General features: G+C 55.3%; 1 protein-coding gene across 11 annotated transcripts in view; it reads left to right on the top strand.

Annotated features, from left to right (window-relative positions):
* DCTN1 (dynactin subunit 1) overlaps positions 1-25,684 on the top strand; it is a 146,273-nt gene that overhangs the window by 112,578 nt on the left and 8,011 nt on the right. For all 11 annotated transcript variants that reach the window (XM_073343114.1, XM_073343113.1, XM_073343119.1 and 8 more), the window contains 18 exons: positions 2,477-2,674; positions 6,330-6,534; positions 9,492-9,570; positions 10,515-10,674; positions 12,715-12,819; positions 13,201-13,392; positions 14,236-14,352; positions 15,217-15,369; positions 16,564-16,724; positions 17,458-17,626; positions 18,605-18,673; positions 19,215-19,277; positions 19,470-19,619; positions 21,069-21,230; positions 21,562-21,693; positions 22,233-22,361; positions 22,771-22,913; positions 23,598-23,764. In XM_073343114.1, coding sequence (XP_073199215.1) covers positions 2,477-2,674; positions 6,330-6,534; positions 9,492-9,570; positions 10,515-10,674; positions 12,715-12,819; positions 13,201-13,392; positions 14,236-14,352; positions 15,217-15,369; positions 16,564-16,724; positions 17,458-17,626; positions 18,605-18,673; positions 19,215-19,277; positions 19,470-19,619; positions 21,069-21,230; positions 21,562-21,693; positions 22,233-22,361; positions 22,771-22,913; positions 23,598-23,764 — 2,554 coding nt within the window. The remainder of the gene's footprint in view (positions 1-2,476; positions 2,675-6,329; positions 6,535-9,491; positions 9,571-10,514; positions 10,675-12,714; positions 12,820-13,200; positions 13,393-14,235; positions 14,353-15,216; positions 15,370-16,563; positions 16,725-17,457; positions 17,627-18,604; positions 18,674-19,214; positions 19,278-19,469; positions 19,620-21,068; positions 21,231-21,561; positions 21,694-22,232; positions 22,362-22,770; positions 22,914-23,597; positions 23,765-25,684) is intronic.

Genomic DNA, 25,684 nt, shown 5'->3' with positions numbered 1-25,684 from the left:
CTGAGGAATATTCTCCCCCAGGTAAAGTGGAGAAGCCCCATTCTCTGGGATGGGACAAACTGTTAGGGAATATCCCGTGGAGAACAACCTGACCTGGCCTTAGAGGTGGGCTGGGTGATTTAATGGGTGTTTGATGGCTGATAATTACTATCTAGGCCAATTTTGTTGTTTAAAATAGTTTTTCATTATTTCCCTCCTGCACCTTCTTAATTAGCTGAATTTCGAGCTTATGAAAGATTTAGGACAGGAGGGCAAAGAAGTAATAGCACAAGATGTGAAAAAGCATTTGAGGTTTTGTGTGAAGTTGTGAGCTGGAAAAAGCACCACCTAGTGGAGGGAAAAGGCGTTCAGGGTTCATCGTCCGTTACACCTGTGCCTGAAACCTGCTCACTTGCTAGCCCTGTTACTGATGCCCAAATCAACTGAGAACACAGAAGGAAAAGACTCTGGTATCTGACAACACTTAGTGCCTCATCAATTCCACTGGTTGCTGCAGAGCCCATCAGTTTGTGCTGTTTGTGTAGGTTTTTCACACAGCAGCCGGGGGGATAAATAAAAAGAAAATAGGAAAATGTGATTGTAAAACTCACTAGGTGTTGGTGGGGTACTTGGGAGCAGGTGCAGAACCCCAAACAAGTTGCAGCTATTTAAAAAAATGGACTAGACTTCAAATGGATGGGGGACCCACGTTTCCATCAAGAGCGAGTGCCGGTCTTGTAGCTGCACGATGCGTAGCCAAGCAAAGAATCTTCTGAAACACCTGAAGGCATTTTCTGCTATCAGCATGCTGAGCAGCACCCATTTGTTCACATTGGGCAGGTGACTGCTGCTCACTGAACATTGGTGCAGGGGGAGATCGTCTTTGTCTGCTCAGTCACCAAGGCCTTGCTGGGAGTTCCGCTTGGCTCTGTGATTCTCCCATCAGGAAAAGCCCAGGCATGGCTGCATAATACCTTCCAGGCTTTGTGCTGCTTGAGGGATGTTCTTCCTTCCTGTGCAGGCAGTTCTCCAGTTACTGGGCAGATAGGTTTCCAGGGAACAACATGTTAGCCTTACACATGTTTTAGGGAGAGTCCAAGTCCCCTTGCAGCGTGAAGGGCTTCAGGAAGAGATGTTTCACCTCAAAAGGGTGGGACCCAACAGGGCTGCATTAGAAGCTTACCAGGAACCTGGGGACTGTGCCTAATTCTCATGCACTGGAGTAGATTGCAGCCACCTTCAACTTTGGTGCGGAGGAGACGCTTCAGGTCCCAGCATACACTGCTTCATCTTTGAGCAGCCTTTGCTCAGATCAAGATGGAGTGTTGCTTGCTGGCACCAGAATCCTCTGTGGGCTACACCTGTAAAAGGTAAGGATGTCTTTGAACTGGGTTTTGAAACCCAACTGCTTCAGCCCAAATTCAGCCAGTCGCTCTTTGTCCTAACAGAGTCAAGTGACCTCCTGTTGATGCTGGTTACCTGGGTTATCTTTCAGTGGGAAAGGTCTCGCCTGCTTGTCTCTGGAGAGCCCACTGGTTAGCCTGAAAGAGGGCACTGCAGTCAGACACAATGGCTAGTTTGTGGTTTGCAGGGGAGACGCCTCTATGGCACTGTCATCTTGCTGAGGGATCAGGGCAGTGCTCCAGCCTTACGTGGGTGAAGAATCACACACGTGCTGGATTTTGCACTGAGCCTTTCCTTCTAGAGATGAAAGTGTCCAGAGCCATGATTCCAAAACCTTCAGAATCCAACATAGAGAATCTCTTAGCCATGCTTAACCCCCTTTGGTATAGTAACCGCCCCATCGTATCGGAGCAACTGATGGGGGAGAGATGGGAAAGGATTAGGGTGCCTTTGGCACTCAGTAGAGTAACCCCATGGCATCAACTAATAACTCTCCAGTTTACAGTGGGCACAGTTTGTGTGTGTCTGCAAGTTGTTAAACTTCATTTAAATAAGCTTTAAAGCATTAGCCATTACACACGCTGTAATTTAAAATCACATAGCTTGTCACATTAGAACCCCAGTCCTGTTAGTGGAGACACTTTTTCCTTGCATGTGTCACTACTCTGACCCCTAGGGGCAGGAGAGGGGAATTAGGTGAGTTAATTTTGTACATTATTGATTTTCAGAAGGGCTGAGCACCCACAAATCCCCGTGAAGTCACTTGTAAGTGCAGGTGCACAGCACCTTTGAAGGCCAGGCCATCTCTCAGCACATCGAGAAGCATTGAACCATGTTCTGTGGGTGAACTGAAACTCAATGAGATTAAAAAATTATACAGGCTTTGGAAATGGAAGAACATAGTGTATGAAATTATTCTAAGAGGCCTTTAATGCTGCTGCTGTTGGAAAAGGGTTGACTGAATTCTGAGGACTGGGTCAGACTTAGAAGGTTTTGTTGCCTGTGCATTAAATTAGAGGTATTTGGGGAAATGCATTGTTACATGACATTTCTACTTCTCAGAGTAACCTCCCATTTCCCCCTGGCTGTGCAGGAGGAGGAGAACCTGCGTTCTCAAGTCAGAGACCTGGAGGAGAAGCTGGAGACTCTGAAGATGAAGCGAAATGAAGACAAAGCAAAGCTGAAAGAGCTGGAGAAATACAAGATCCAGTTGGAGCAGGTGCAGGAGTGGAAGAGCAAAATGCAGGAACAACAGGTTGACCTCCAGAAACGTCTAAAGGAGGCCAAAAAGGTGAGCATCTTCTTGGCGGGCATGTGGCAGCAGCCAGAGCGGTGCAGCTCACGTTAATGACACGTCAAGGGAACCAGTACATTCAAGGCTATTTAATTGTTGGAAATAAGATTGGGGAGTTCTTACTTTATTTTTTGATACATCAACTAGCATAAAAATATGAACTCCCCCAGATCCTGTCTTTTGAAGAGATGTGGGCCCTAAAGCAACCAGTGACCACAACATAGCAAACATTGGCTTATGTGCTGGCTTGAGAGTACAAAAGCCAAATGGAAGTAAACTACACTCAGTGCTGAATTGATTTTTACAGGGCACTAAATATGTCTGGGTCCATTATCCTGGTGGCATCTTACTGTGGTTTATTTTGGCCTATTTTCTCCCCATATCTGAGGCAAGAGTTTTGTCATGGAGCCACACTGACCAGCTTTAGCCAAGCAGTGCTTCGTATAATGTGTCCCTTCTGCCAGTGGCCTCTGCAGATTCCCACTTTTGGCTTGTGATGGAAGCACCTTGACCCTATGGGAATCTTCTGGAGAGAGTGGTGGCCATTAGGCCTCTCCTCTCTCCCTCCTATCCCGGAGGGGCCCAGGTGTTCCCCTTCTCTTCCTTCTAACCACAGAAAGTGCAGCGGTCTCCAGCCACACACAGTGTCCTCAGCGTGTTCCTCATCCTTTTCTTTCATCTGCCCTAGGGGGCAAATTTTGTTTGTAGTTAGTCAATCGGTCAGATTCCTTAAAGGAGGAGGAGAGGAGATGCAGTGGCCTGGGCTCCATCTGGACCTGTGGGTTGCCTGGCACACTCCTACTGAGATGGGAGGCTCATGAGGCCCGTCAGCTGGGGCTGGCCCTGTGTGAGTCTATTGTCAGCTTTCTGCTCACCGTTGAAGTGACTGGCTCTGTTCAGGTTGATCTAGGAGGCCTGGCTGTGTGCTTAACGTGGCTTCTGAAGGATCTAGACCCAGCAGACAAGCACAGACCTAGGACAGCCAAGCATAGAGCCAGAGCTGAGGCTACCAAGCGAGGATCCCACACCTTGATTAGGGAGAGTCCCTTGTCTACTGCTTTTCTCTGTCACTGTGGCTCCAGATGTGCCCAGGTCAGTGGAGTCTGGTACTGCAGTTCCAACCCTATGATTTTTGGAGAGTGGCTTGCCATATGGATTCTGAGCCCGACCTAGTGGTATGAACAAACAGAGCCACTGTGGAAATCCTCACAGCACCGGCAAGAGGAAAACTCATTGCAAGCCTCTGATCAGATCCAGGATGCTGGAGCTGTTGGTTACAGGATCGCATTTTAATGTTGTGTTTCCTGTATGGCCATGTTCAGATGCATGCACTCAGTGCGCTCCCTCTGGGAGAGGGTTTTCTTCTTCCAGTGCCCCTTCTATCAGACCCTAACCCTGAAAGCAAGGAGAGAGAGGCAGGTCCATTCTTACGATCACACGCCTTTGGCAGAGTTGTTAGTCGTGTAGGTCCCAGGATATTAGAGAGACCAGGTGGGTGAGGTAATAGCTTTTATTGGGCCAACTTCTGTTTTCCAAGCTTGTCTCCCTCACCAACAGAAGTTGGGTCAATAAAATATATTCGCTCACCCACCTTGTATATCACAAGTTTTAGCAGCCAGTGTATTTGGACCTGGAGCTCTGCTCCCTGGACTCCAGGTAGGACCTGATGAGTGAGTTTCCTTTTGGCTTCCAGCCATAGGCGCCAACTCTGTGGGTGCTCTGGGGCTGGAGCACCCACGGGGAAAAAATGATGGGTTCTGAGCACCCACCGGCAGCCCCCCCAACTCCCCCCAGTGCCTCCTGCCCACCGATAGGCCACGCAGATCAGCACCTCTTCCCCCCCCCCACCTGCCACGAACAGCTGTTTCGTGGCAGGCAGGAGGCTGGGAGGGAGCGGGAGGTGCTGATCGGCGGGGCAGAGGTGGGGTGGGATGGGGTCTTGGGGGAAGGGGTGGAGTGGGGGCAGGGCCTGGATCAGAGCCAGGTCTCCTCGGACATCAGCACAGAGCAGCATGAGCACATTTATTCAAAACTAAATCAAACAATAAGAGACTGAATCACATGTGACAAGTCACTTCGCTTAACACATGACTGAAAGGTCCTTGGATACTGCGGTGCTGAGGGCTCTACAAGAACCTTTATAGAACAGAGACTGTGTGGAGAACTTGGAGTGGGTGGATTGCCTGGAAGATGTTTTAATGCTTTGTGTATTGTGACTTGTGGTGTGGTTAGGTGCCTTGCAATAGGCCCTTTTCTAAATAACCTTTCATCACAGCCAGAGCATTATCCGCCAGTGCTCTGCAATGCCTGCTTTCCCAGCCATCTGGCTTGAGGAGGTAAATTGCTATTGTTAGATCTAAATTCTGCATTGAAAGACATGAACATAAAAGGGAAGCTTAGAACCTAACACAGCAGCCAAACTGCTCAGTACTGTCTGTTGGTGTTATCCAACGGGAATGGACCCACAGCTGTTTGTTTTATTAGTGGGGATGATCCGAGATCACTACTCCATTTTAACAGACTAGGCTAAATGCTGTTACTACAAAGAAACGTATAAAATATGCTTGATGTGTGTCCGTACTGAAAATGCAGCCGTGAGCCGGTGCCATGGCTTGGCGCATTCCGTGAGTTACACAAACAGACCAGCTCATCATCCTTGTGTGTGTTTAACACACCTGCCTTTTGTCAGGTTAACACCTTGGTTAGATTTTAGTGATCCCCAGTTAGGGTCTGGGGAACCTCTCTTAATGAAAACGAAACAGTTGTGTCCTCTGGCATGTAATACTTCATAATGTAACCTGCTGGTACCTCCCATCCTGGTTACCAAAGCAGTCAGGAATACATCATGCAAAGGTTAAATCTGAGGGCAAGTCTCGACTACAAAATTAAGTCGACCTAAGTTACATGGATATACAACCACCACAGTCATTGAATCGGTTTTACACATCACACTAGGCTCCTCGTGTGAGCCGTGAGAGTCCTTGCCAGGAGCACTTGCACCCTTTTAACTGCCAGTGTGGGGCATTGTGGGATGGTTTCTGAAAGGCAGCAACGGTCGATGTAAGCAGCACACTGTCTGCACTGACAACGTGTCAACCTAACTACATCGCCTTCACCTCCGCAAGAGGTGTAGCACTTGAGTTATTAAGTCAATTGTGGTGACTTACGGCGGCGGGAGAGACAGTTCAGTGTAGACACAGGTCGAAGTAAGCTGCCTTACGTGGCCCTTACTCGAACTCTGTAGGGTAGACCAGGCCTGAGTCCGGCAGCGTTACCGGACCTGCTTCTTTCTTATTGTTCCCAAGTGCGGTGGGAGGAATCCAGGCCACTCAGGCCCTGTGCCACTGGTCCAGGGTGGAGGTGGGAGGGGTTGGAAGTGCAGTTGCTGGGCTGGGGGGGGAAGAGGTGCTGAGGTGGAACAGAAATAAGACCGTTTTCGTGGCAGTGGCCTTTTCCCCTGCTAGCCTGGTAAGCATTTAATAACTGGGATTTGACTGCATGCAGTCCCCCTCCAGGAACGCTGTCACAGCCAGGATTAGCTGAGCCCCACAGCTGGGTAATGGTTCCGGTTAGTGACCGAGTCTGAGGAGCGCCCCAGTCCCATCAGGCTTCCTTCGCAAGGTGTCCTCATCCTGTTTCTGCCTGACTGCAGGAAGCCAAAGATGCATTGGAAGCCAAGGAGCATTACATGGAGGAGATGGCTGATACGGCTGATGCTATCGAGATGGCAACTCTGGACAAGGAGATGGCGGAAGAGCGAGCCGAATCCCTGCAGCAGGAGGTGGATTCCCTGAAAGAGAAGGTGGAATATCTCACAATGGACCTGGAAATCCTGAAACATGAGATAGAAGAGAAAGGTGAGAGGTGTGGGGACCACCCATTGTGAAACGGTCTTGCAGGTGTGTGTGGGGGGTCCCATCTTAATGTAAACATGGGTTGGGGAGTAAATCTACATGTTGGGGAGATCCCATTGTTGTGATGAGTGCAGCATAAATACCAGGCTACGTTGATACATCCTGCACCCGTTGGTGTCAGTGGGAACCTTGTCATTGAGGAGTTAATTGTCACTGATGAAATAAACAGTAATAAGTCACTAGGACCAGATGGGATTCACCCAAGAGTTTAAAAAAAAAAAAGGTGGGGGGGTGTCTCCAGAGGCAATCCCGTCACTTAAAGCCCGGTGAGCCTAACTTCAGTACCGGACAAATTGTTGATTTTCTTCTTTACTAGAGTTTCAACCAGACGCAGAGATGAACATGATTTGTTGGGGAAAAGTCACCATGGTTTTTGTAAAGGGAACTCCTGGCTCTCCAATCTAGTAGAATTCTTTGAGGGGGTCAGCAAACGTGGACAAGGGGGATCCCGTGAATAGTGTACAAGGAATTTCAGAAAGCCTTTGACAAGATCCCTCACAAAAGGCTCTTAAGCAAAGGAGGCAATCATGAGACAAGGGGGAAGGTCCTCTTATGGATCAGTAACTGGTTAAAAGAGAGGAAACAACAGGTAGGAATCGATTGTCAGTTTTCACAGTGGAGAGAGGTAAATAGGCGGGACTCCACAAGGATCTGTGCTGGGACCAAGGTCATACAACGTATTCGTAAGTGAGCTGGCGAAAGGGGTGAACAGGTGGCAAAGTCTGCAGATGATTCAAGATAACTGAATACAGTTAAGTCCCGAGTTGGCTGCGAGGAGCCACAAAGGGGTCTCACACAACTGGGTGACTGGCAACAAACTGGCAGATGAAATTCCATGTTGATACATGCAAAGTAATGCACATTGGAAAACATCCCAACTATCCATTGAAAACGGTGGGGTTTAAATGAGCTGTTACCACTCAAGCAAGGGATCTTGGAGTCCTCGTGGATAGGTCTGTGGATACATCTGCTCCATGTGCAGCGGCACAGAATGTTAGGAGCCATTTGGGAAAGGGTAGATAATGGACAGAATGCCACGACGTAAATCCTTGGGGCACCCACATCTGGAGCACTGCCTGCAGTTCTAGTTGCCCCACCTCCAAAAGGTATATTGGAAATGGAAGAAGTACAGAAAAGGGCAACAAAAATTATGAGGGGTCTGGAACAGCTTCCATATTAGCAGAGATTAAAAAAACTGGGACTGTTCGTCTTAGAAAAGAGACGACTAAAGGTGGATCTGCTCGAGGTCTGTAAAATCCTGACTGGTGTGGAGTGTTGTTTACCTCTTCACATTACACAAGAAGCAGGGGTCACCCAATTAAATTACTAGGCAGCAGGTTTAACACAAACAAAAGGAAGTATTTCTTCACACAACGCATGGTCAACCTGTGGAACTCCTTACCAGAGGATGTTGTGAAGGCCAAGACTATAATGGTTCAAAAAAGAACTAGATAAGTTCCTGGAGGATGGTCCATCAGTGGCTATTAGCCAAGATGGTCAAGGAGGCAACCCCGTGCTCTGGGTGTCCCTAAACCTCTTTGACTGCCAGAAGCTGGAATGGGCACCGGGATGAATCACTTGATGATTCCCTGTTCTGTTCATTCCCTCTGGGGCACTGGGCATTGGCCACTGTCAGAAGACAGGATACTGGGCTACGTGGACCTTTGGTCTGATCCAGTCTGGCCATTCTGATGTTAGGATTTGCCCTTGTGGGATTGCTGTGATAACTCCTTAGACATCCAGCTAAATGCTTTCAGTCTTTTGCATGCAGTCCGATTACTTGGCTTCGCAGCGCTGGCCAGTAGGAAGTGGTAGGACCCTTATTCACAGACGGGTCAGTAGGAAGCAGCGTCAGCAACTCGCCATGTCCCATTATCTCTGAGTTTGCGTAGGAGTCTGGCTGCCGGGATACAGGCCTCTGACTAGGGAACCTAGGGGCTAAGGTTAAAACAGCCATTTCAGCTCTCATTGCCCCTTGCCCAGACAGGGGATGCTTGCTCCTGGGAGCTGTTTGTGCTGTAGTGCACAGGGTCTGCTCATTTTGCTGATTTCAGACCAGCTGCTCAGCTCCTCTATGGACAGGACATTGAAACCAAAACTCAGGACAAGCTCACATATTTTGTCCTTGTTTTGATTCCCTAATGGGCTTTCTAGCCAAGGCAGACTTTAAAAATACACAGACAAGGAAGTGAGCAGCCATTGAATATCGACCGCATGAGCCGCGTTCCATGCCAGAGGGCCTGCAGAATGGTCATCTGAGAGTCCCAGGACTCTGCTCAGCTGGACAGAATCTGCATCTGCCAAAGGAGCAGTAGATTGAGGAGACAGCAGATGGATGCACTGAGGGGGGCTGCAATGGGGGGACTGGGGAAGATGGACAGATTGAAGGGGATTGGGATCTTCGGTGGGGCGGATGGAGGAGGAGAATGGGGGGGGGCGGTGGCTACTGGGATCACATTGGCTGTCACGCTAGCTACAGCCAGGTAAGTACATAGACCCCGAGGGTTAGAAAGGACCACAAGCACCATCTAATCTAACCCCTAGAGTACAGCTCTGCTTCAGGCACCTCCGGCCTGACCTGCAGCGCCAGCAGTTCTAGCCAGGCAGCCCCCTGAGCTGAGATTGCAGATTGTGCCGTGCCATGCAGTAGTTCTTAGTTTGAGTCCCTGGCCACTAATCGACTTACCTGAGCTTGCCATCCTTGTATCACTTGTGCCATATGCTAGATTCGAGGGCCGCTCAGCTGAGGAGGCAATAGGCTGGTGGGTTAACCCCCTGTGCGTTATCCTCCCCACTCCCAGGTTTAAAACCTTAGTTGCTTTTAAGAGAACTGCCTCTGGATAACAGCTGATTTTCCTGAGCATGCTGGGTATCGTCTCTCTGCTTCTCCCTTTCTCCAGGCTCGGATGGGGCTGCATCCAGCTACCAGGTCAAACAGCTAGAAGAGCAAAACGCGAGGCTCAAGGAAGCTCTTGTCAGGTATAACGCTCCCTCCCTATTAAATCTCCTCCTCCGTGATCTCACCTCTGCAGATCTTCACTGCAAGCTCCATTCCCTGCCACCTGGCAACAAAACCTGCCTCAATGCAGTGAGCCATGGACCTCTGTTCTCGAGCCAGGGTCCCACACAGATACACCCCTCCAAATGCCCCTCAGTTCCTTTCTAACTCTGGGCACATCTTTTAAACCTCAGAGAAGTAGGAAGTGGGGTAGGTCACTGTGGGTCTGCTGAGGTTATACATGCAGAGAACGTGAGAAGCAACCACTCTGCTTTCCTCTGATACTCTCGCTATGAGCACGCTACTTAAATACTGTAGCTGGTTGATAATGTGTGTGTTTGCTGTGGTGACCAGATTGGGATGACTTCCGGCAGTGTCCTGCACACCTGCTGGTCAGGTGTCTACTGAACTGCTTTGCATTGTGAAATGGATGTTGCATCTCTCTGTAGTGTCCTAGGAGAAAGCCTCCTCTGCGTGGTTCCACCAATGTACCTGTTATGGTCTTCTTTGACTAGCCTCTTCAGGTCACAGCCCGAGAGTCTGATCTGCTGTGTTCCCATGAAGAGTTAAGTTGCAAGCCATATCCAGGGGCTGAAACATCTCTGTTCTGAGTGAATGTGCACTGATGGCTGCAAAGCTGTCCTGTTTGAGAGTCCCATTACCACGGAATGGAAATCTGAACCTGCTTGGAGTAAATGAGTTCCCTCTGCACTCAGCATAGCTGCCCTAGTATCTCAGCAATGGGACTGCACGCTGTCCTGTATGGGATGGTCACTGCTAGTGAAAGGACAGGAATAGCCCAGCTGACTCGGAACGGCTGCAAACACCTGAGGAAGGCTGTGATGGCAAGGACAGGGAATGGCTGCTGTGATCACAGTCCCTGGGTCCCTTCCCGTTTGCTCTGAGTGTGTTTGCTCTGTTTCAGGATGCGGGATCTGTCTGCATCAGAGAAGCAGGAGCATGTGAAGCTTCAGAAACACATGGAGAAGAAGAATTCAGAGCTGGAGAGCTTGCGTCAACAGAAGGAAAAGCTGCAGGAGGAGGTGAAGCAGGCAGAGAGAACCATTGATGAGTTGAAAGAGCAGGTGAGTCAGCCCAAAAGCACTTTTGGGTTTCGAAGAGGGTCAGGAAACTACTGCCAGGCAAATTGGTGTCTCCTGTGAACTGTTGGGTGTGGGGCTCTTGCTTATAAACCACACACTTCGAGCAGCACTCTTTGCTGCTGCAACATCCCAGGGGGCGTCCCGGGGGTCCTTCTGTGGAGTCTGCCCTCCCTCCTCCAGCACTGGAGCTGTGCCGCACTCCGAGTTCATGCTTGGTTGCAGGCTGGCTTCCTTAAATGTAAGAGACGCTTGGCACCTGGTGTCTTAGAAACCTTTCCAGAGGAGGTTCTAACTGATGTCTCCTTACCTCTGGAATTCGGAGCCACCTAAACATGTTTGTCTTAGTGCGGCGCGGTCAGGAGGACGGGCGAGTCACAGCCAGGCAGGGGGTTCTAGTGACGTTGTGGGGCCCCCTGGGCAAGGTTCCTTATTACGGACTTCCTAGAGGCAGACACCGAATGTCTGCTGTGGAAGAAGCATGCCACACAGTACGGGAGCTCTAGCATGATCCTGGCTCGGTAGGAGAGCGGTAATTATCACTGGCACCACTTGATAATATGCAAAGGGAGAGAAATAATGAATCCTGTTTGTTCAGATGTAAAGAGAGTGAGCTCCCATTCTGCCTCTGATAAATCTGACCCATAACCTTGTCCTGGGCTTCGGTGCAGAGCACAGAGGGCTTTGGAAAAGTTGGGCTCAGGTCTGGCAAAGCAGTAGAAGACAGATTTCTTTGAGGTATTTTAAACTGACTGGAGGTTGCATAAAAGTACATTAGGCACTCGTGTCCCTGGTTCTGTGGCCACAGTGGCTGTGAGAATTGAAGCCAGGTGTGTCTTCCCATCTCCTCACCCTGCTGGAACATAGTGTTCCTCTAGAGCAGTGGTGGGCAACCTGCGGCCCACGGGCCACATGCAGCCCGTCAGGGTAATCCACTGGTGCGCCACAAGACAGTTGACTGTCTGCAGGCACAGCCGCCCGCAGCTCCCAGTGGCCGCGGTTCACCGTTCTCGGCCAATGGGAGCTGCGGGAAGCAGCGCGGGCCACCGGGACTGGGTGACTGGACAATAAAATGGCAGATGAAATTAAATGTTGATAAATGCAAAGTAATGTACATTGGAAAACATAATCCCAACTACACATACATAGTGATGGGGTCTAAATGAGATGTTACCAGTCAAGAAAGAGATCTTGGGGTCACTGGATAGTTCTCTGAAAACATCCGCTCAATGTGCGGCAGCAGTCAAAAAAGCGAACAATGTTAGGAGTGATTAGGAAAGGCATAGATAATAAGACAGAATATATCAGCCATGGTATGCCCACATCATGAATACTGCATGCAGTTCTGGTCGCCCCATCTCAAAAAAGCTATTTTGGAATTAGAAATAGTACAGAGAAGGGCAACCAAAATGCTGAGGGGTATGAAACGGCTTCCATACAAGGAGAAATTAGAAAGGCTGGGACTGTTCAGCTTGGAAAAGAGACAACAGAGGGAGGGGATAGGACAGAGGTCTATAAAATCATGAATGTGGACAGGGACGTGTTATTTACCCCTTCACATAACACAAGAACCAGGGGTCACCCAATGAATTGAATAGGCAGCGGGTTTAAAGCAAATAAAAGGAAGTATTTCTTCACACAACGCACAGTCAACCTGTGGAACTCCTTGCCAGAGGATCTTGTGAAGGCCAAAAGTATAACTGGGTTCGAAAAAGTAGATAAGTTAATGGAGGACAGGTTCATCAATGGCTATTAGCCAAGCTGGTCAGGGACGCAGCCCAATGCTCCAGGTGTGTCTACACCTCTGACTGCTGGAAGCTGGGAATGGTCGATGGGATGGATCACTCGATAATGACCCTGTTCTGTTCACTCCCTCTGAAGCGACTGGCCACTGTGGGAAGATAGGACACTGGGTTAGATGAACCATAGGGTTGACCTAGGATGGTTGATCTTATGTTCTTATGCAGGGGCGTAGGAATGTGGGAGTCCAGGTCAGGGTCAAGCTTTTGAGCCCTGTGTCCGCAGGTGGATGCTGCGCTGGGTGCTGAAGAGATGGTGGAGACTCTGACGGAGAGAAACCTGGACTTGGAGGAGAAGGTCCGGGAGCTGCGCGAGACCGTTGGTGACCTGGTAAGCTGCCCAGCAGATGGAGCTCTCTGTCGGGGGTCAGAGAGGAGCGAGACAGAGCCCACGCGTGTTCCTTTGTCTGTGTGAGGTCTGCAGCCAGGCTGGCCAAAGGATGGGGCGCAGCAGTGGGAGAGGTGCGCTGGGTGGGCTGTTCCCCTGACACAGCAGAGCCGTGCTGGATGCTGCCTAAGCAGGGATGCTGGAAGGGCTCAGGCGAGGCTCAATGAAGTCACCAGGGTTGGCTGATCTCCCAAGCTCTTGCTGGGCACGATCACTGTGGCTGATCTCCTGGTCAGCCCCGAAGCTGTGCCCCTTCCCTCCTCTGAAAGCCCCATGCTCCTGTGGTCTGGCAGGCCGAGCTGTGTAGCCCCTTCTTCCTGCTAGGAAGCCATGAACGAGATGAATGACGAGCTGCAGGAGAACGCCAGGGAGACGGAGCTGGAGCTGCGTGAGCAGCTGGACATGGCAACGGCACGGGTCCGTGAGGCGGAGAAGCGCGTGGAGGCTGCCCAGGAGACGGTGGCAGATTACCAGCAGACCATCAAGAAATACAGGGAGCTGACCGCACACCTGCAGGTAAAGTCCTTGAGCACCACCTGCCACTGCGGCCTGGTGGGGCCAGGGGAGGGGCTGTACCCCATGCTTCTGGGAGGAGCTGGCTGAACTGCTCAGCACCCATCAGAGCAGCAGCTGCTTCGGGGAAGGGCTTTAGTGACAAGGAGGCAGAGCCCTCAGCAGGCAAGAGCACTGCAGAGGAGAGGGGACGGGACCAACCCTGCAGGGGCTGCTGCTGGCCCTGCAAACGCACCCGGAACCAGCTGCTGCTACCCTAGGAGTTGAGCTCCTGATTTAGACGAGAACATCCAGCTAAGCCAGAGCAACCTGAATACTAGTTTACTCTGAGGGAAACTTCCTCTGATTGCTTGTGTTTCTGCTGCCTCCTGGCCATCCGTCTGCTCCGCAGTGGGGAAGCGCAGACTGGGAGCTGCTGGAAGCAGTGGGCTAACGTGCTCCCAAATGTGGGTGTTGCGTTGTGTCCCGGGGGCTGCAGGTATGAAAGAGAAGCCCCAAGTGTGCAGGTGGAGGGGATTCCCTAAGGATTCCTGGGGGCGCTGGCAGCAGGCAAGTGAGACCATCATGGAAATGCGGGTGGGGAGACAGATCTAGTTCTCCTCCCCGCCCTGCGTGATTGTTCTTCTGGGACCTGAGCAGTCTGCCCTGTGTCCCCTTGGGAACTGGTGCTAGGCCCAGCGCTGGGGAGACTCCTCAGCTGAGTGCACCCAGATATTCAACTCCCCTTCCTCTTCCTTGATTGCCCCGTTATCCTCTCGTCCTGGCCTGTCCCCCTGCGGGTATTCGGGGGCGAGGAGATGGCAGTTCTGTTGTACTGCTAATTCTCCCCTCTCCTCCTGCAATCAGGATGTGAACCGAGAGCTCATGAACCAGCAAGAAGCTTCTGTTGAGAGACAACAGCAGCCTCCGCCAGAGATGTTCGACTTCAAGATTAAATTTGCAGAGACTAAGGCCCATGCGAAGGTACGGAGAACAGCTGGGCGTGTCGGTGTGTAGGACCCAGGTGTGTGTGTTCCCATGGGCAGTGCTCCAGGTGCAGGTGAGAGTGTACAGCATAGCTTCCTGTGCTTGGCAGCTTTCCAAGGCTGCCGTGTTGTTCTGAGGATGCCAGAGGCCTCCCCAAGGGCTGCGCCGCTAGTGAGTGAGAGCACCAAAGAGTCTGCAAAATGGTGTAACTGCTGAGAACCGCTCCTCTTCCGCATCGACGCCGCGGCCAGCAGTGTGGGCGAGTGGCTAGCAGACCCCTGGCAGACAGGGACACCTGTGCGCTCTGCGTGGCAGTGGAGCTCTTAGCTACTTGGCAGGAGTGCTGGAAGGGCGAGTGTTGCGGAGGGAGATACTGGGCATTAACGTGTGGGGGTGGGGAAGGGGTGTTACGAGTACCTTTGTTCTGAGAGACGTCGGCCCAAACTGTAACGGTTTTCGCACAGCAGCAAGTGCTTGAAAATGGGGTTTTGTCTGCTGAACTCTGACGTGAACTTGCGCTGGCTGGAAGGAATGGTAACAAGGGTACAGCCAGGATGACTGACGTTTGCCCTCCCCAGGACAGGGACCCTGCCCTTCGGGGCCTGCTCTGGACCATGAGCACCAAGGCAGTGTAGCTAATAGACAGTGAGAAGGAATCTCCTTCCCTCCAGCAGCCGTGGGAATGTGGCTCTGGGACAGGGGCGGGAATGTGGCTCGGACTCTAACCTACTGCACAGACTGGCAGGTCTGCGCCCACCGCGGAATGCCAGCGAGCAGGCTGGAGGCCTGGGGAGACGGCCTCACATGGCTCCTGGTCCTTTCTTCCAGGCTCCGTTTGATTTTTCCTTTTGTCTCCTTCAGGCCATTGAGATGGAGCTGCGCCAGATGGAGGTGCAGCAGGCCAACCGGCACGTCTCCCTCCTCACCTCCTTCATGCCTGACAGCTTCCTGCGCCATGGAGGGGACCACGACTGCATCCTGGTGCTGCTGCTCATCCCCCGGCTCATCTGCAAGGTAGCAAAGGACACCCCCCCGCCTGCACCAGGCACCTCCGCCTTTGACACGTTTAGGGCAGGGAGCGGCAGAGGAAGAAAGTGAGCGGCTTGTTTTCATCCCACTTCATCTTATTTCTGTGCTGCGAGCTGAGGGGCTCAGGGCTACTCCATTGGCCCCCGGGTGGTGCTGTGTGGCAGAGCTAGGCCCTCCCTCCCGCAGGACTTCAGTGAGCCCCTCTAGCCCACCCGAGCAGCACTGCTGGGCTCTGAAGGGCATCTCATCTGGGCGTCGTCTGCCAGAAGGAAGGGGGCTGGGGGCCTGTGATGGGTTGCTCTACTCAGTGCTGGATGGCGCCGCCTCCTGGTGGTTCTGGGGATTAGCTCTGTCTGCCAAGGCTGACAGCCCTTCCAGCAGGTACATGCCCTCAGTATCTCCTCTGCAGCTTCTCTCGCTCTCTCTCACTCAGGAGCAGCATCCTCTTCCCTTTCCAGCGGGAGGGCATCAAGGTTCCCCGCTCACCTGCAGTCTCAAGCAGGTGCCTTCACTGCCTTCCAGTGCCACTCCCGCAGTGGCTGGCAGGGGAGCCCAGGGGCTCAGGGACCTCCACACAGCAGCCAAGGTCCATTTCCTGCACCTTGCTGAGCCGCTTTCATACCTCCTGGCCCTCCCCACTCCTCTGGGTTTGCTGGCCTCTCAACTCCCTCCGCCCAGGGAGTAATGTCAGGCAACTCGTCTCTGCAGCCCCGCTGCTCCCTGCCTGTCTCTAGCAGGAGAGTGTCTCTCCGATGAGCTGCCTCCAGCCTCAAGCTCCCCTGTTTGCAGCCTAACCAGCTGATTGGGCCCACTGGCCTAATTCAGCTCCTGCAGGCCTAGTGTGAGGCGCACACCCCATCACCGGGATGAAAAGGTGGGAGGCTGCAAGCGGGAGGGTATGGAGGGCAGGCTGCAGGGGAGTGAAGCTGATGGAAACACAAGAAAACCCCTTGAATCGGATAAAATGGCAGCAGTGACTGTGACTGAAGCTGCATAAGCTGGTGCCTGCCCAGGTCTGTCCATGGCACTGAGTGAAATGCCCGACAGCTGGTGCTGGAGAGCCTGTCCCAGCAAGTACAGCTCCTTGGCAGGGATGCTGGGCAGCGGGGAGCAGAAGGGGGGATGTGTCGCCGTGTTGGGTAGCCCGGGGCTGAGACTGCTCTGTCTCTTCTGGAACAGGCCGAGCTGATCAGCAAACAGGCCCAGGAGAAGTTCGAGCTGAACGAAACCTGTGCTGAGCGCACAGGCCTGCGGGGTGCCCCAGGGGAGCAGCTGAGCTTTGCTGCGGGGCTGGTGTATTCGCTGAGCCTCCTGCAAGCGACGCTGCACAAATACGAACAGTGAGTACCCCAGGTGCCCTGCACCGTGCACCCAGCCTTTGGATCCCCGGCGCTCTGCGAGGAGAGCACCTGGGGTGCCCCGTTCCTGTAGAGGGTGGGGAACCCGTCACACGTCCAGAATGGCTGAGAGCCAGGGAGGCACTTCGTCCTGAACACAGCGGCCGAGGGAGGGGTGTGGTGGGCTCTGGTCTCCAGGAAGGCGTTCCCAGAGGTCTGATGGGATTGTGAGCAGCCACTTAGAAGCACTGAGTGCTGCAGCCTGGGCTCAGACGTTCACGTTACTGCTGCCGAGGCCAGACGGAGAATCCTTCCACCGGCAGCTCCCCAGGCGCGCCACTGAAACGCAGAGAAACCTCCCCAGCGCCCCCGCAGGGGCTGCTCCCCACCCAACGGCACTGGGTCCATGCTCAAAGCCCGACAGCGAGCCCAGAGGTTGGAATAGACTTTCGCTTGCGGGGTCCCTTCCCCGGAGCCCCGTGCGTCTAGTGCTGCTGCTGGTCCCAGTCACCAGAAGTGCCCTCCCTCTTTTGGGTTGTGCTGGGGGCCTGGGCTTAGGACGGATGCTGAGCACCGGCAGCTCCCATTAGCTGTGACGAGCTGCGGCCGTTCAGCGCCTCTGACAGTCAGGCCCAAGTGGGGGCGTCCAGAACTAGAGCCCCGTGCGTTTGCAGGGCCCCTGCAGAGACCAGACACTTTTCCCAGACTAGCTGATGGTATTTGCTCCTCGCGCCAGGGCCCTGAGTAAGTGCAGCGTTGAGGTCTACAAGAAGGTGGGGCTGCTCTACCCCGAGATGAGCGTCCATGAGCGCTCGCTGGACTTCCTGATTCAGCTGCTGCACAAGGACCAGCTGGATGAGACGGTCAACGTGGAGCCACTCACCAAAGCTATCAAGTACTACCAGGTAGGCGGTACAGTCTGTGCCGCAGGCAGGTGCCGGCTCCGTGCCCCTCTAGCGCTCCGGGCACTGGCCCCAGGGCAGGTGCAAGGCAATCTGAGCTGCGCAGGATGGGAGCAGTGAAGTGGGGTTGAGGTTTGCCGAGCCCCATCTGGCATTGCTGCTTTCAGGGAACCCTCCCAGGCTGCAGGCTAAGTAGCTAGCTTCCCGTCACCACCTTTCCTTCTTTCCCCTCTGCCTCCTGAACACTGAGATCTGGTTCCCCTGCTGGCCCATGACGAGATCTCCTGTTCTCCAGTGCTCTGAATTCCTTCCCTAGAGAAGGGAGATGCCTAGCCATTCCTGTGCCGGCATCCCTTATCTGGGTGTCCTAGGACGCTGGCTGCAGAAGCCATCACCGCTGTCCCCAGGGCCATGTCCCCACGTCAGAGACTGAAATAGACCTGCCAGAACTTTCCATAATCCCTCTAGGCTTGGCAGGAATCCCAGCCTTGCCAGGCCCCCTGTCCAAGCACAGAGGAGAATACTGGAGCAGGAGAATCTCAGCTCAATCCATGGGATCAGGCCCTGTTCCCAAGGGGGTATCTGATTGATTGTCCACTCCAGGTATCCCAGAGAGCCCCTCAGCATGTGCTACTGCAGCCAGTCTGCTGTCCTCCACCCCCTAGCCCAGCACACTTCCCTCTCCCCAAACATATGAAGCCAGGTGCAGGAGTTGGGGACGGCGTGTGGCTCTGCTGGATTAACTCCAGTCTGGTTCCTATCGCCGTTACCAAAGGGCAAACCTCTGAGCATGCTTCTGCATCGGTGTTATTGTCTGCGGCACATCCAGCTGCCCGCAGGCCGAGTGCAGATGGGGCAGGCCCACGTTCGCTCCCCAGCGCCAGCCTGACCAGCCGTTCTCTGCTAGGAAACGGGTTGTAGGCACGTGGCTCTGCGTGGGCTGTGCCAGGGGTGCTAACGCCTCTCTCCGTCTCCTTCCAGCACCTGTACAGCATCCACCTGGTGGAGCAAGCCGAAGACTGCACCATGCAGCTGGCGGACCACATTAAGGTGGAGTAGTGGCTGTGCGGCCCCTGGGGAAGAATTCACTGCACGGGCAGGCTGACCGGCAAGGTGGAGCTGCAGCCCGGAAGAGCTGCAGCTGCCTCCCTAATGAGAGCTTTGGAACACGTCCTCGTTCCCTGCTAGCGTGGGCTTGCCAGCTGCCCGCTTCTCCCCCCGAGTCCCACTTCTCCCCCACCAGTGGGCGTGCGGGGGGAAGGGTGAGGACACAGCTGTTGTGGGATGGGTCCTGCCAATGGGCTGGTGAGTAAAGAGCAGGGAAGAGGAGTTGAGAACACACGGCGCTGAGCCCAGTACCTGCAGAGGAGCAGTCGGCGTTGTCCGGCCTCCCTTCAGAGAGCACCTGTGTCCTGGTGCCTCACAACATAACACCCCGAGAGCAAAGCAGCCCAGACTCCTGGGCAGCCAGAATCTCCGAGCTCTGGCAGCCTGTAATCCCAGAGAGCTCAGCCCCGCTCTGTTCCCAGGCAAGGTCGTCTCGCTTAGTCTGCTTTGCCCTGTACTAACGGCGCTTGTGCTTGTCCCACAGTTCACCCAGAGTGCCTTGGACTGCATGGGCGTGGAAGTGGGTCGATTGCGGTCCTTCCTGCAGGTGAGCAGGTGACTTCCTGCCACCCTTCTTCCCCTCTGCATTTGGGGCCAGCACCGCGGCTGGCGCATGGTGGCGTTGCTCCGTTGAAGCCAGTGGCTACGCCACCGTGAGCCAGCTGATGCTCTGGCCCTCGGCATCTCAGGTGTTGAGCTTTCTCTCCCTCTCCCTTCCTCCCTTCCATGCGCCCGGCAGACGGGGCAGGAGGCGTCCGACCTCGCCATCCTCCTCAAGGGCCTGGAGACCTCCTGCAGCGACATCCGCCAGTTCTGCAAGAAGATTAGACGCCGCATGCCCGGAACAGACGCACCTGGGATACCTGCAGCACTTGGCTTCGGACAGCAGGTGGGGCTAGCCAGGGCCGAACAGCCCCAAGGGGAAGTTCCTGTAGGACGGGGCAGCCGAATGCTGCCCCGCCAGGGCTGCACCGGCAGCTTGCCAGGAGCCACAGGGGCACCGCAGATGGCCATGAACTGCTGAACATTGCAGCCACCCTCCTGCTGGGTGGTGCAGCCTGCAGAGGATACACATGCCAGCAGGCAGTGCTGCACTGGGGTGAGGGGAAGGAGGCTGCTCAGAGGGAGGCAGCTGCGGGCTGGAGGGGGAGGATCGTTTGGGTTCTGGTGAAGGGGAGGCTCCCACTTTAATCAGCTCCATTATAGTCCTGCACACTAGATGCCATTTTCTCTCCCTCCCTCACCTCATCTCACCCGGCCCCCTCCATGGGACTCTCTCCCCCTGCCCCGTGACGGGTTTTTAGTACTAGTCTGGTGCTAAGGATGCTGTCGCCTGCCTGGCCTGAATGCTCCCTTGGGGAGAGCAGAGGCAGAGTGTGCCGTGGGGGAGAGCTGGTGCAATCAGTGCATTGTGGGCGAGCCAGCGTGTGCCTTTGTTTGCCTGGCTGGGACTGCTGGCGTTCGCTGCTGCGGGTCTCTTCTGCCTTTCGGGTTGTGTTACACGTGTACCTGGGCCCTGCATAAAAACATGGCCGTGCAGTGACTTGCCCCGGCCCTTTTCCTGAATGGGCTGGGACGCGTGACCGATCAGAGCAGCGCTAGAGAGAACAGCTAGCGGGGAATGGATTGGGAGTGGGAGGAGCTGGCTGAGGTGGGAATGGGACACAGACACTGCAGTCACCTTGCGGGCAGAGTCCTTGCTTTGAGAGGAGGAACGCATGGCCAGGAGGCACACGGCCTAGTGAGTAGAGCGTAAGACCGAGCTAGGAGAGCCCTGGCTGCTTCTTCCTGACTGAGCCACGGCCTTGAGCTGCCATCTGTAATGTGGTCTGGGTAACAGAACTTCCCTGGGTAAATGGGGGGCGAGGGATAGCTCAGTGGTGTGAGCCTTGGCCTGCTAAACCCAGGGTTGTGAGTTCAATCCTTGAGGGGGCCATTTAGGGATCTGGGGCAAAAATTGGGGATTGGTCCTGCTTTGAGCAGGGGGTTGGACTAGGTGACCTCCTGAGGTCCCTTCCAACCCCGATATTCGATGATTCTATGAAAGGAACCTGAGCCCACGTGGCCCGTGTCACAGCAGGGACTGCACACAGCCCGGGGAAGCCGCGCCAGCAGGAAGGACTGAGGGAACCAGTAGGGCAAGTGCAGAGAGCAGGAACCTTGGGCTCAGGTGGTGACAAGAATCCCCCGCCCTGTTCACTTCCTGGGCTGTCCTTCCTTCCTGCTGCCCAGGATCTTCTCCCTAACGATGCTCCCAAAGACGTTAACTGAACGGCCCTCCGCGGTCTCTTACCGTTGGGGTGAGTCCCGTAATCGCCCTCTGTCTGCCTGACCCCAGGTGTCGGACACGCTGCTGGACTGCCGCAAGCACCTGACCTGGGTGGTGGCGGTGCTGCAGGAGGTGGCTGCCGCAGGGGCCCAGATGATCGCCCCGCTGACGGAGAACGAAGGGCTCCTGGCCGTCAAGCTGGAAGATCTGGCCTTCAAAGCAAGCGAGCAGGTGGGAACCCTGTTCTCAGCTTCCCTAAGCCCTCTGCCCATGGGGAACAGCTTGAATACCTGTTGGCCTCAGAGCAGCTTGTATCTCACTCCGGCCCCATGGTGACTTTGGGATGAGCCTGAGTGGAGTGACAGCTCGTTAACGCTGAAGCGTAGGGACCTGCCACTCACCTACCCCCTCGGTCTGCAGCCTCCTCGTGGCCACAGGGGCTGACTGCACCACAAGGCCGGTGATCAGCGGTGTGGAGCGAGTGCAGGAAGCCTTGCTGGCAGTGGGGCCCTAGCAAAGGGCACCTTGAAACGGGGTAATTCTCTCTCTCCATCCTCTGCAGATCTACGGCAGCCAGGGCATCAACCCCTACGACTGCCTGCGCCAGTCCTGTAACGTCCTCATTGCAACCATGAACAAGATGGCCACTGCTATGCAGGAGGGAGAGTATGACGCCGACCGGCCACAGACCAAGGTGGGGCGCGGCTGGGGGGCACTTTCGGGCTGGGCCAGGGCCACTGAACTGAGCTGTCACTTCCTCCAGGGGAGGCCCTGATTTCCTGTGGATGGCGGGAGGAGATGGAAAGCCCACCCTGATCTCCGGCAGGCCGTGTGCTGACACGGATGGTCACGCTGCAGCGTGCACAGCAGATGCCGATGGGCACAGCCCCTCGTAGCTGGGTTTAATGGGGGTGTTCTGGGCAGAGCGGGCTCTCTCCTTTGATGCTGTTCGCAGGGTGAGGGGCCAGCACCTTGCATCAGAAGCCCACCCTGCTGTCTGTGCAGCTCGGCAGATGCTTACAAACCAGTAGGTGTGTCTTAGCTCCATCACCTTCCCGGCCAGCAAGACCAGCCCTCCCTGGATTGTCAGGGACTCGGGGAGCCGGGCAGTTGCCTGTCGTGCAGATTTGGGGGGCATTCCCTCAGCAGCGTCCTGCCCAGTTTTCACCATGAGCAAGCACTGGAATCCATCAGCTGGCGATATTCGACCAACCCCCTCCCTTGTCCCTGCAGCCCCCTCCTCCTGTCAATCTGAGGGCAGCCGCGCTCCGGGCCGAGATCACAGATGCCGAGGGCCTGGGACTGAAGCTGGAAGACAGAGAGACTGTCATCAAAGAGCTGAAGAAATCGCTCAAAATCAAGGTGAGCTTATCCGTGGTCTGTTCCCTAATCTGCCTTTCCTGTTGGCCGGTGCGGAACCCTGCAGCCTTGGGGAGTGCACTTCACCTGGGCAGTAGGCCGCTGCCTGCCTGGGTTGCTCCCACTTCCTGTAGAGCTGCCTGGGGCCTGTTAGCCCTTTGGATCGGTTTCCCCGGGGGAGACGCAAGCCTCCCTTGTAGCAGTGGCCTGTGGCATCAACCATAAGGGACGCGCCAGTCCTCCCCCCAGGTAGCTGGTTGGTGTTCGCCTGACCTGATCCCCGGAGCCAGTCAGGACATGGTGGTGTGTGCTGGCTATTGGCTGCAACTGGGGGCGGGCGCTCCAGGGCACCGGAACATGCTGTCCACCCTCAGGGGCCTGGAGCACTTCGCTTTCTCCCTTGCTGCTCCAGGGCGAGGAGCTGAGTGAAGCAAGTGTGCGCCTCAGTCTCTTGGAGAAGAAGCTTGACAGCTCGTCTAAGGACGCGGATGACCGGGTGGAGAAGATCCAAACCAAGCTGGACGAGACCCAGGCTCTGCTCAAAAAGAAGGAGAAGTGAGTGGGTTTCCCAGCCTCCTGGGGGATTCGGGATGGTCTAGGCCAGGGGAGAGCACCTGCTAAGGGAGGAGCCTGGGCAGAAGGGGTAGCAGTGTTAGCAGCTTGCCATGGTTTCCAGGGCCGTTCTGGAGCTCGGGGGTGGCTAGGCACAGCCGTTACCCTGGGGCGGCTAGTGGCTGATGTGAGGCTGGTTTGGGCAGGGCAGAGAGGTTGCATCTCCGAATAGGCTGCATTCTGGCTGCTTTGTGTGTGGTGCAGGACGTTTGTATTTCGCACCATTGCCAGACCCAGGTAATAGCGTAGCTGTGTCCGGACGACGGGTGCTGGAGCGCTGTGAACTCCCAGGGAGACAGCAGTGGGTCAGCCTGATAGAGCTAGAACCAGGAGAAAGCAAAAGGAATGAAGGGCTGATTGTCCGGCAACGCTTCCTGCATGTGAGATCGTCTCCTGCAGACCAGACCAGCCTCCCAGGGAAATGGGTGGAGGCCGCCCTCTCTTGAGTGAGAAGCCCTGAGCTGGCTGGGGAGCGTATGGTTGGGGGAGGGTGCTGGAAGTTACCAAACCTGATGAGATCCTGCAAAGCCTGCTGGGTGGAGGCTGTGAACTCTGCCAGCTGAGCTGTGTCTCGTCCCCAGGGGAACGTCTCTCACTGGGCTGGTGGCTTGCTCTCTCCCCCTGCAGGGAGTTTGAGGAGACCATGGATGCTCTTCAGGCTGACATTGACCAGCTGGAGTCGGAAAAGATGGAACTAAAGCAGCGCTTGAACAACCAGTCCAAGCGCACCATCGAGGGGCTGCGTGGGTCCCCTGCGTCTGGAATCGCGTCCATCGTCTCGGGCATTGCAGGAGGTGCGTGATCCGCCCATGCCCCCGCCCTAGCATCTGGGGGCTGCCTCAGCCTTGCTGCCCAGAGGCTGGAAAGGAAACCCGGGGAAAAGGCCCAGGGGATGGGGAGTGGAACCCCGAGGGAACTCAGTCTGCCGCACTGTGTCCCTACAAGAGGCAGAGCAGTGTTGGGTGGACGGGTCCTGGTGTGAGCCCCGTGAAATGAGCTCTAGACCTGAGGAAGGGAAGGGGCAGGGGCCTTGCAGCTCACTCGGTTCTGGGAGCACCAGGCTGCCACCTCAGACATCTGGAGGCAGTCGTGCACGTGGTGGCTCAGCTGGCCCGCAGGCTGGAAGGCCCCGAACTAGATGGCCAGGCATCAGTGGATGAGCCGAGTGATGTGTGATGGCCCGGCACTGCCTCCCTGCACCCTGACCTCTCTGCCTCCCTGCACTTGCCCCCCAGCTCCTGGGTCACTGCAAGGGCAGCCAGCCAAGGGAATACCTCTCCAGCGGGCTGCAGCTGCCTAGGGGGAGGGAATGCTGCAGGGCTCTGGGCCATGTGGGTATGACGATCGGCTGGTGATTTCAGAGCCAGTCCGTGGTATTCTGACCTGCACCCCAGTGAGCAGACAGCTGGAGAGGAAAGGCCTCTGGTAGGCTGCTGGAATTCCCTCTGCTCCGCCACACAATCGCTGCCTCCTTCCCCTTTGCGCCCACGGCTGGGGTGGCAGCTTCCCGCTGTGGATGCCCAAGAGCCTCACCCAGCCCCTTGTTCTGTCTCTCGGCGCTATCCCAGCAGCGCCCCGTGTAGGAGCACAGGCCTGGCTTGCGTCCAGCCTCCGTTGCTCCCGAGGGAGGCTGCGGTTCCCCGTGGTCTCCTTCCCTGCCGGCAGAGGAGCACAGCAGCTGCACTCACTTCCTCCTGGCTAGGGCCCTCTCCAGCCGTGGCAGGAGGCGGGGTTAGCTGGGCCCTCCGCGCACATGGCCGGAGTTCTCCACGCAGCGTGAGCTGCAGGGGGCAGGCTGCCCAGGCTGAGTGCAGGAGTGCGGCAGGGCCTAGCAAGGGCCCTTAAAGGGCCTGTTCCCTGCAGGCTCTAGCTGGGGTCTGAGCCATGGGATTCCCAGGGCACCATTGTTCTCAGCTGCCTGCGTTTCACAACAGTGGCCCAGACCTGAGGCTCCTGGGACTGTCCAGCAGCAGGTGCTCCTTGGAGCCCAGAGGTGATTGGTTAGTGGGTCTGAACTGATCCCGCTGGCGTTTATACGGAGGGGTAATGTCCAGTGCTGACGCCTTCAGCTGTGTGCTAGTATGGACGTGGAGCATGCTACTGGCCCCTGGTGCTCTCCTGGCCCGCCGCCCTCGGGGTGATGGTCAGCGACGTGCCTCTGGCTGGTGGGTTGCTGGCGGTAGCTGGTCTGATCCCTGGATTGTAGCCTGTTTCCTTCCCGAGCTGCAGTGAGTGTTGGTCTGTGCTGCGTGTCGGTGAGAGTGGGAAAGGTGGTGATGCCGCACTGCACAGGTACCGCTTGGCTGTGCGCGTTGCAGCAGGAGCCCTTGTCGTCTTCAGAACGCTGCCCCATCCCCGCTGGTCGGCGCTTGCCGCACGGCGGCCAGGGACGGGGGTCCCCGGTTTGCAGCAGGGCAGCCGTGGTACAGGACAGCAAAGGGACTTTTCCAAGGCCCCAGAGTGAGTCAGTAGCAGAGCTGGGAAAGGAGCGTCCTGTGTCCCACTTCCTTGCGCTCAAGGCTCTGTTCTCTTGAATTGCTGGCGCTCTGGCATCTTTCCTTCTCTGCCTGTGGTTCACACAGCCGTCTGGCTGCCTCGTGCTCTCTGCAGGCCGATCCGGAGTGTGCTGAGCCCAGTGGAGGCGGTGGGAGGTGTCAGCAGGTCTCAGGATCCATCCCAAGATGCAGCTGCTCTGGGAATGGCATCTTGGTCTG

Source organism: Lepidochelys kempii, chromosome 4 (genome assembly GCF_965140265.1).
Source record: "Lepidochelys kempii isolate rLepKem1 chromosome 4, rLepKem1.hap2, whole genome shotgun sequence".
Lineage (NCBI taxonomy): Eukaryota > Metazoa > Chordata > Testudines > Cheloniidae > Lepidochelys > Lepidochelys kempii.
The sequence above is the reverse complement of the archived record's forward strand: the minus strand, read 5'-3'. Positions and strand labels throughout refer to the sequence as shown.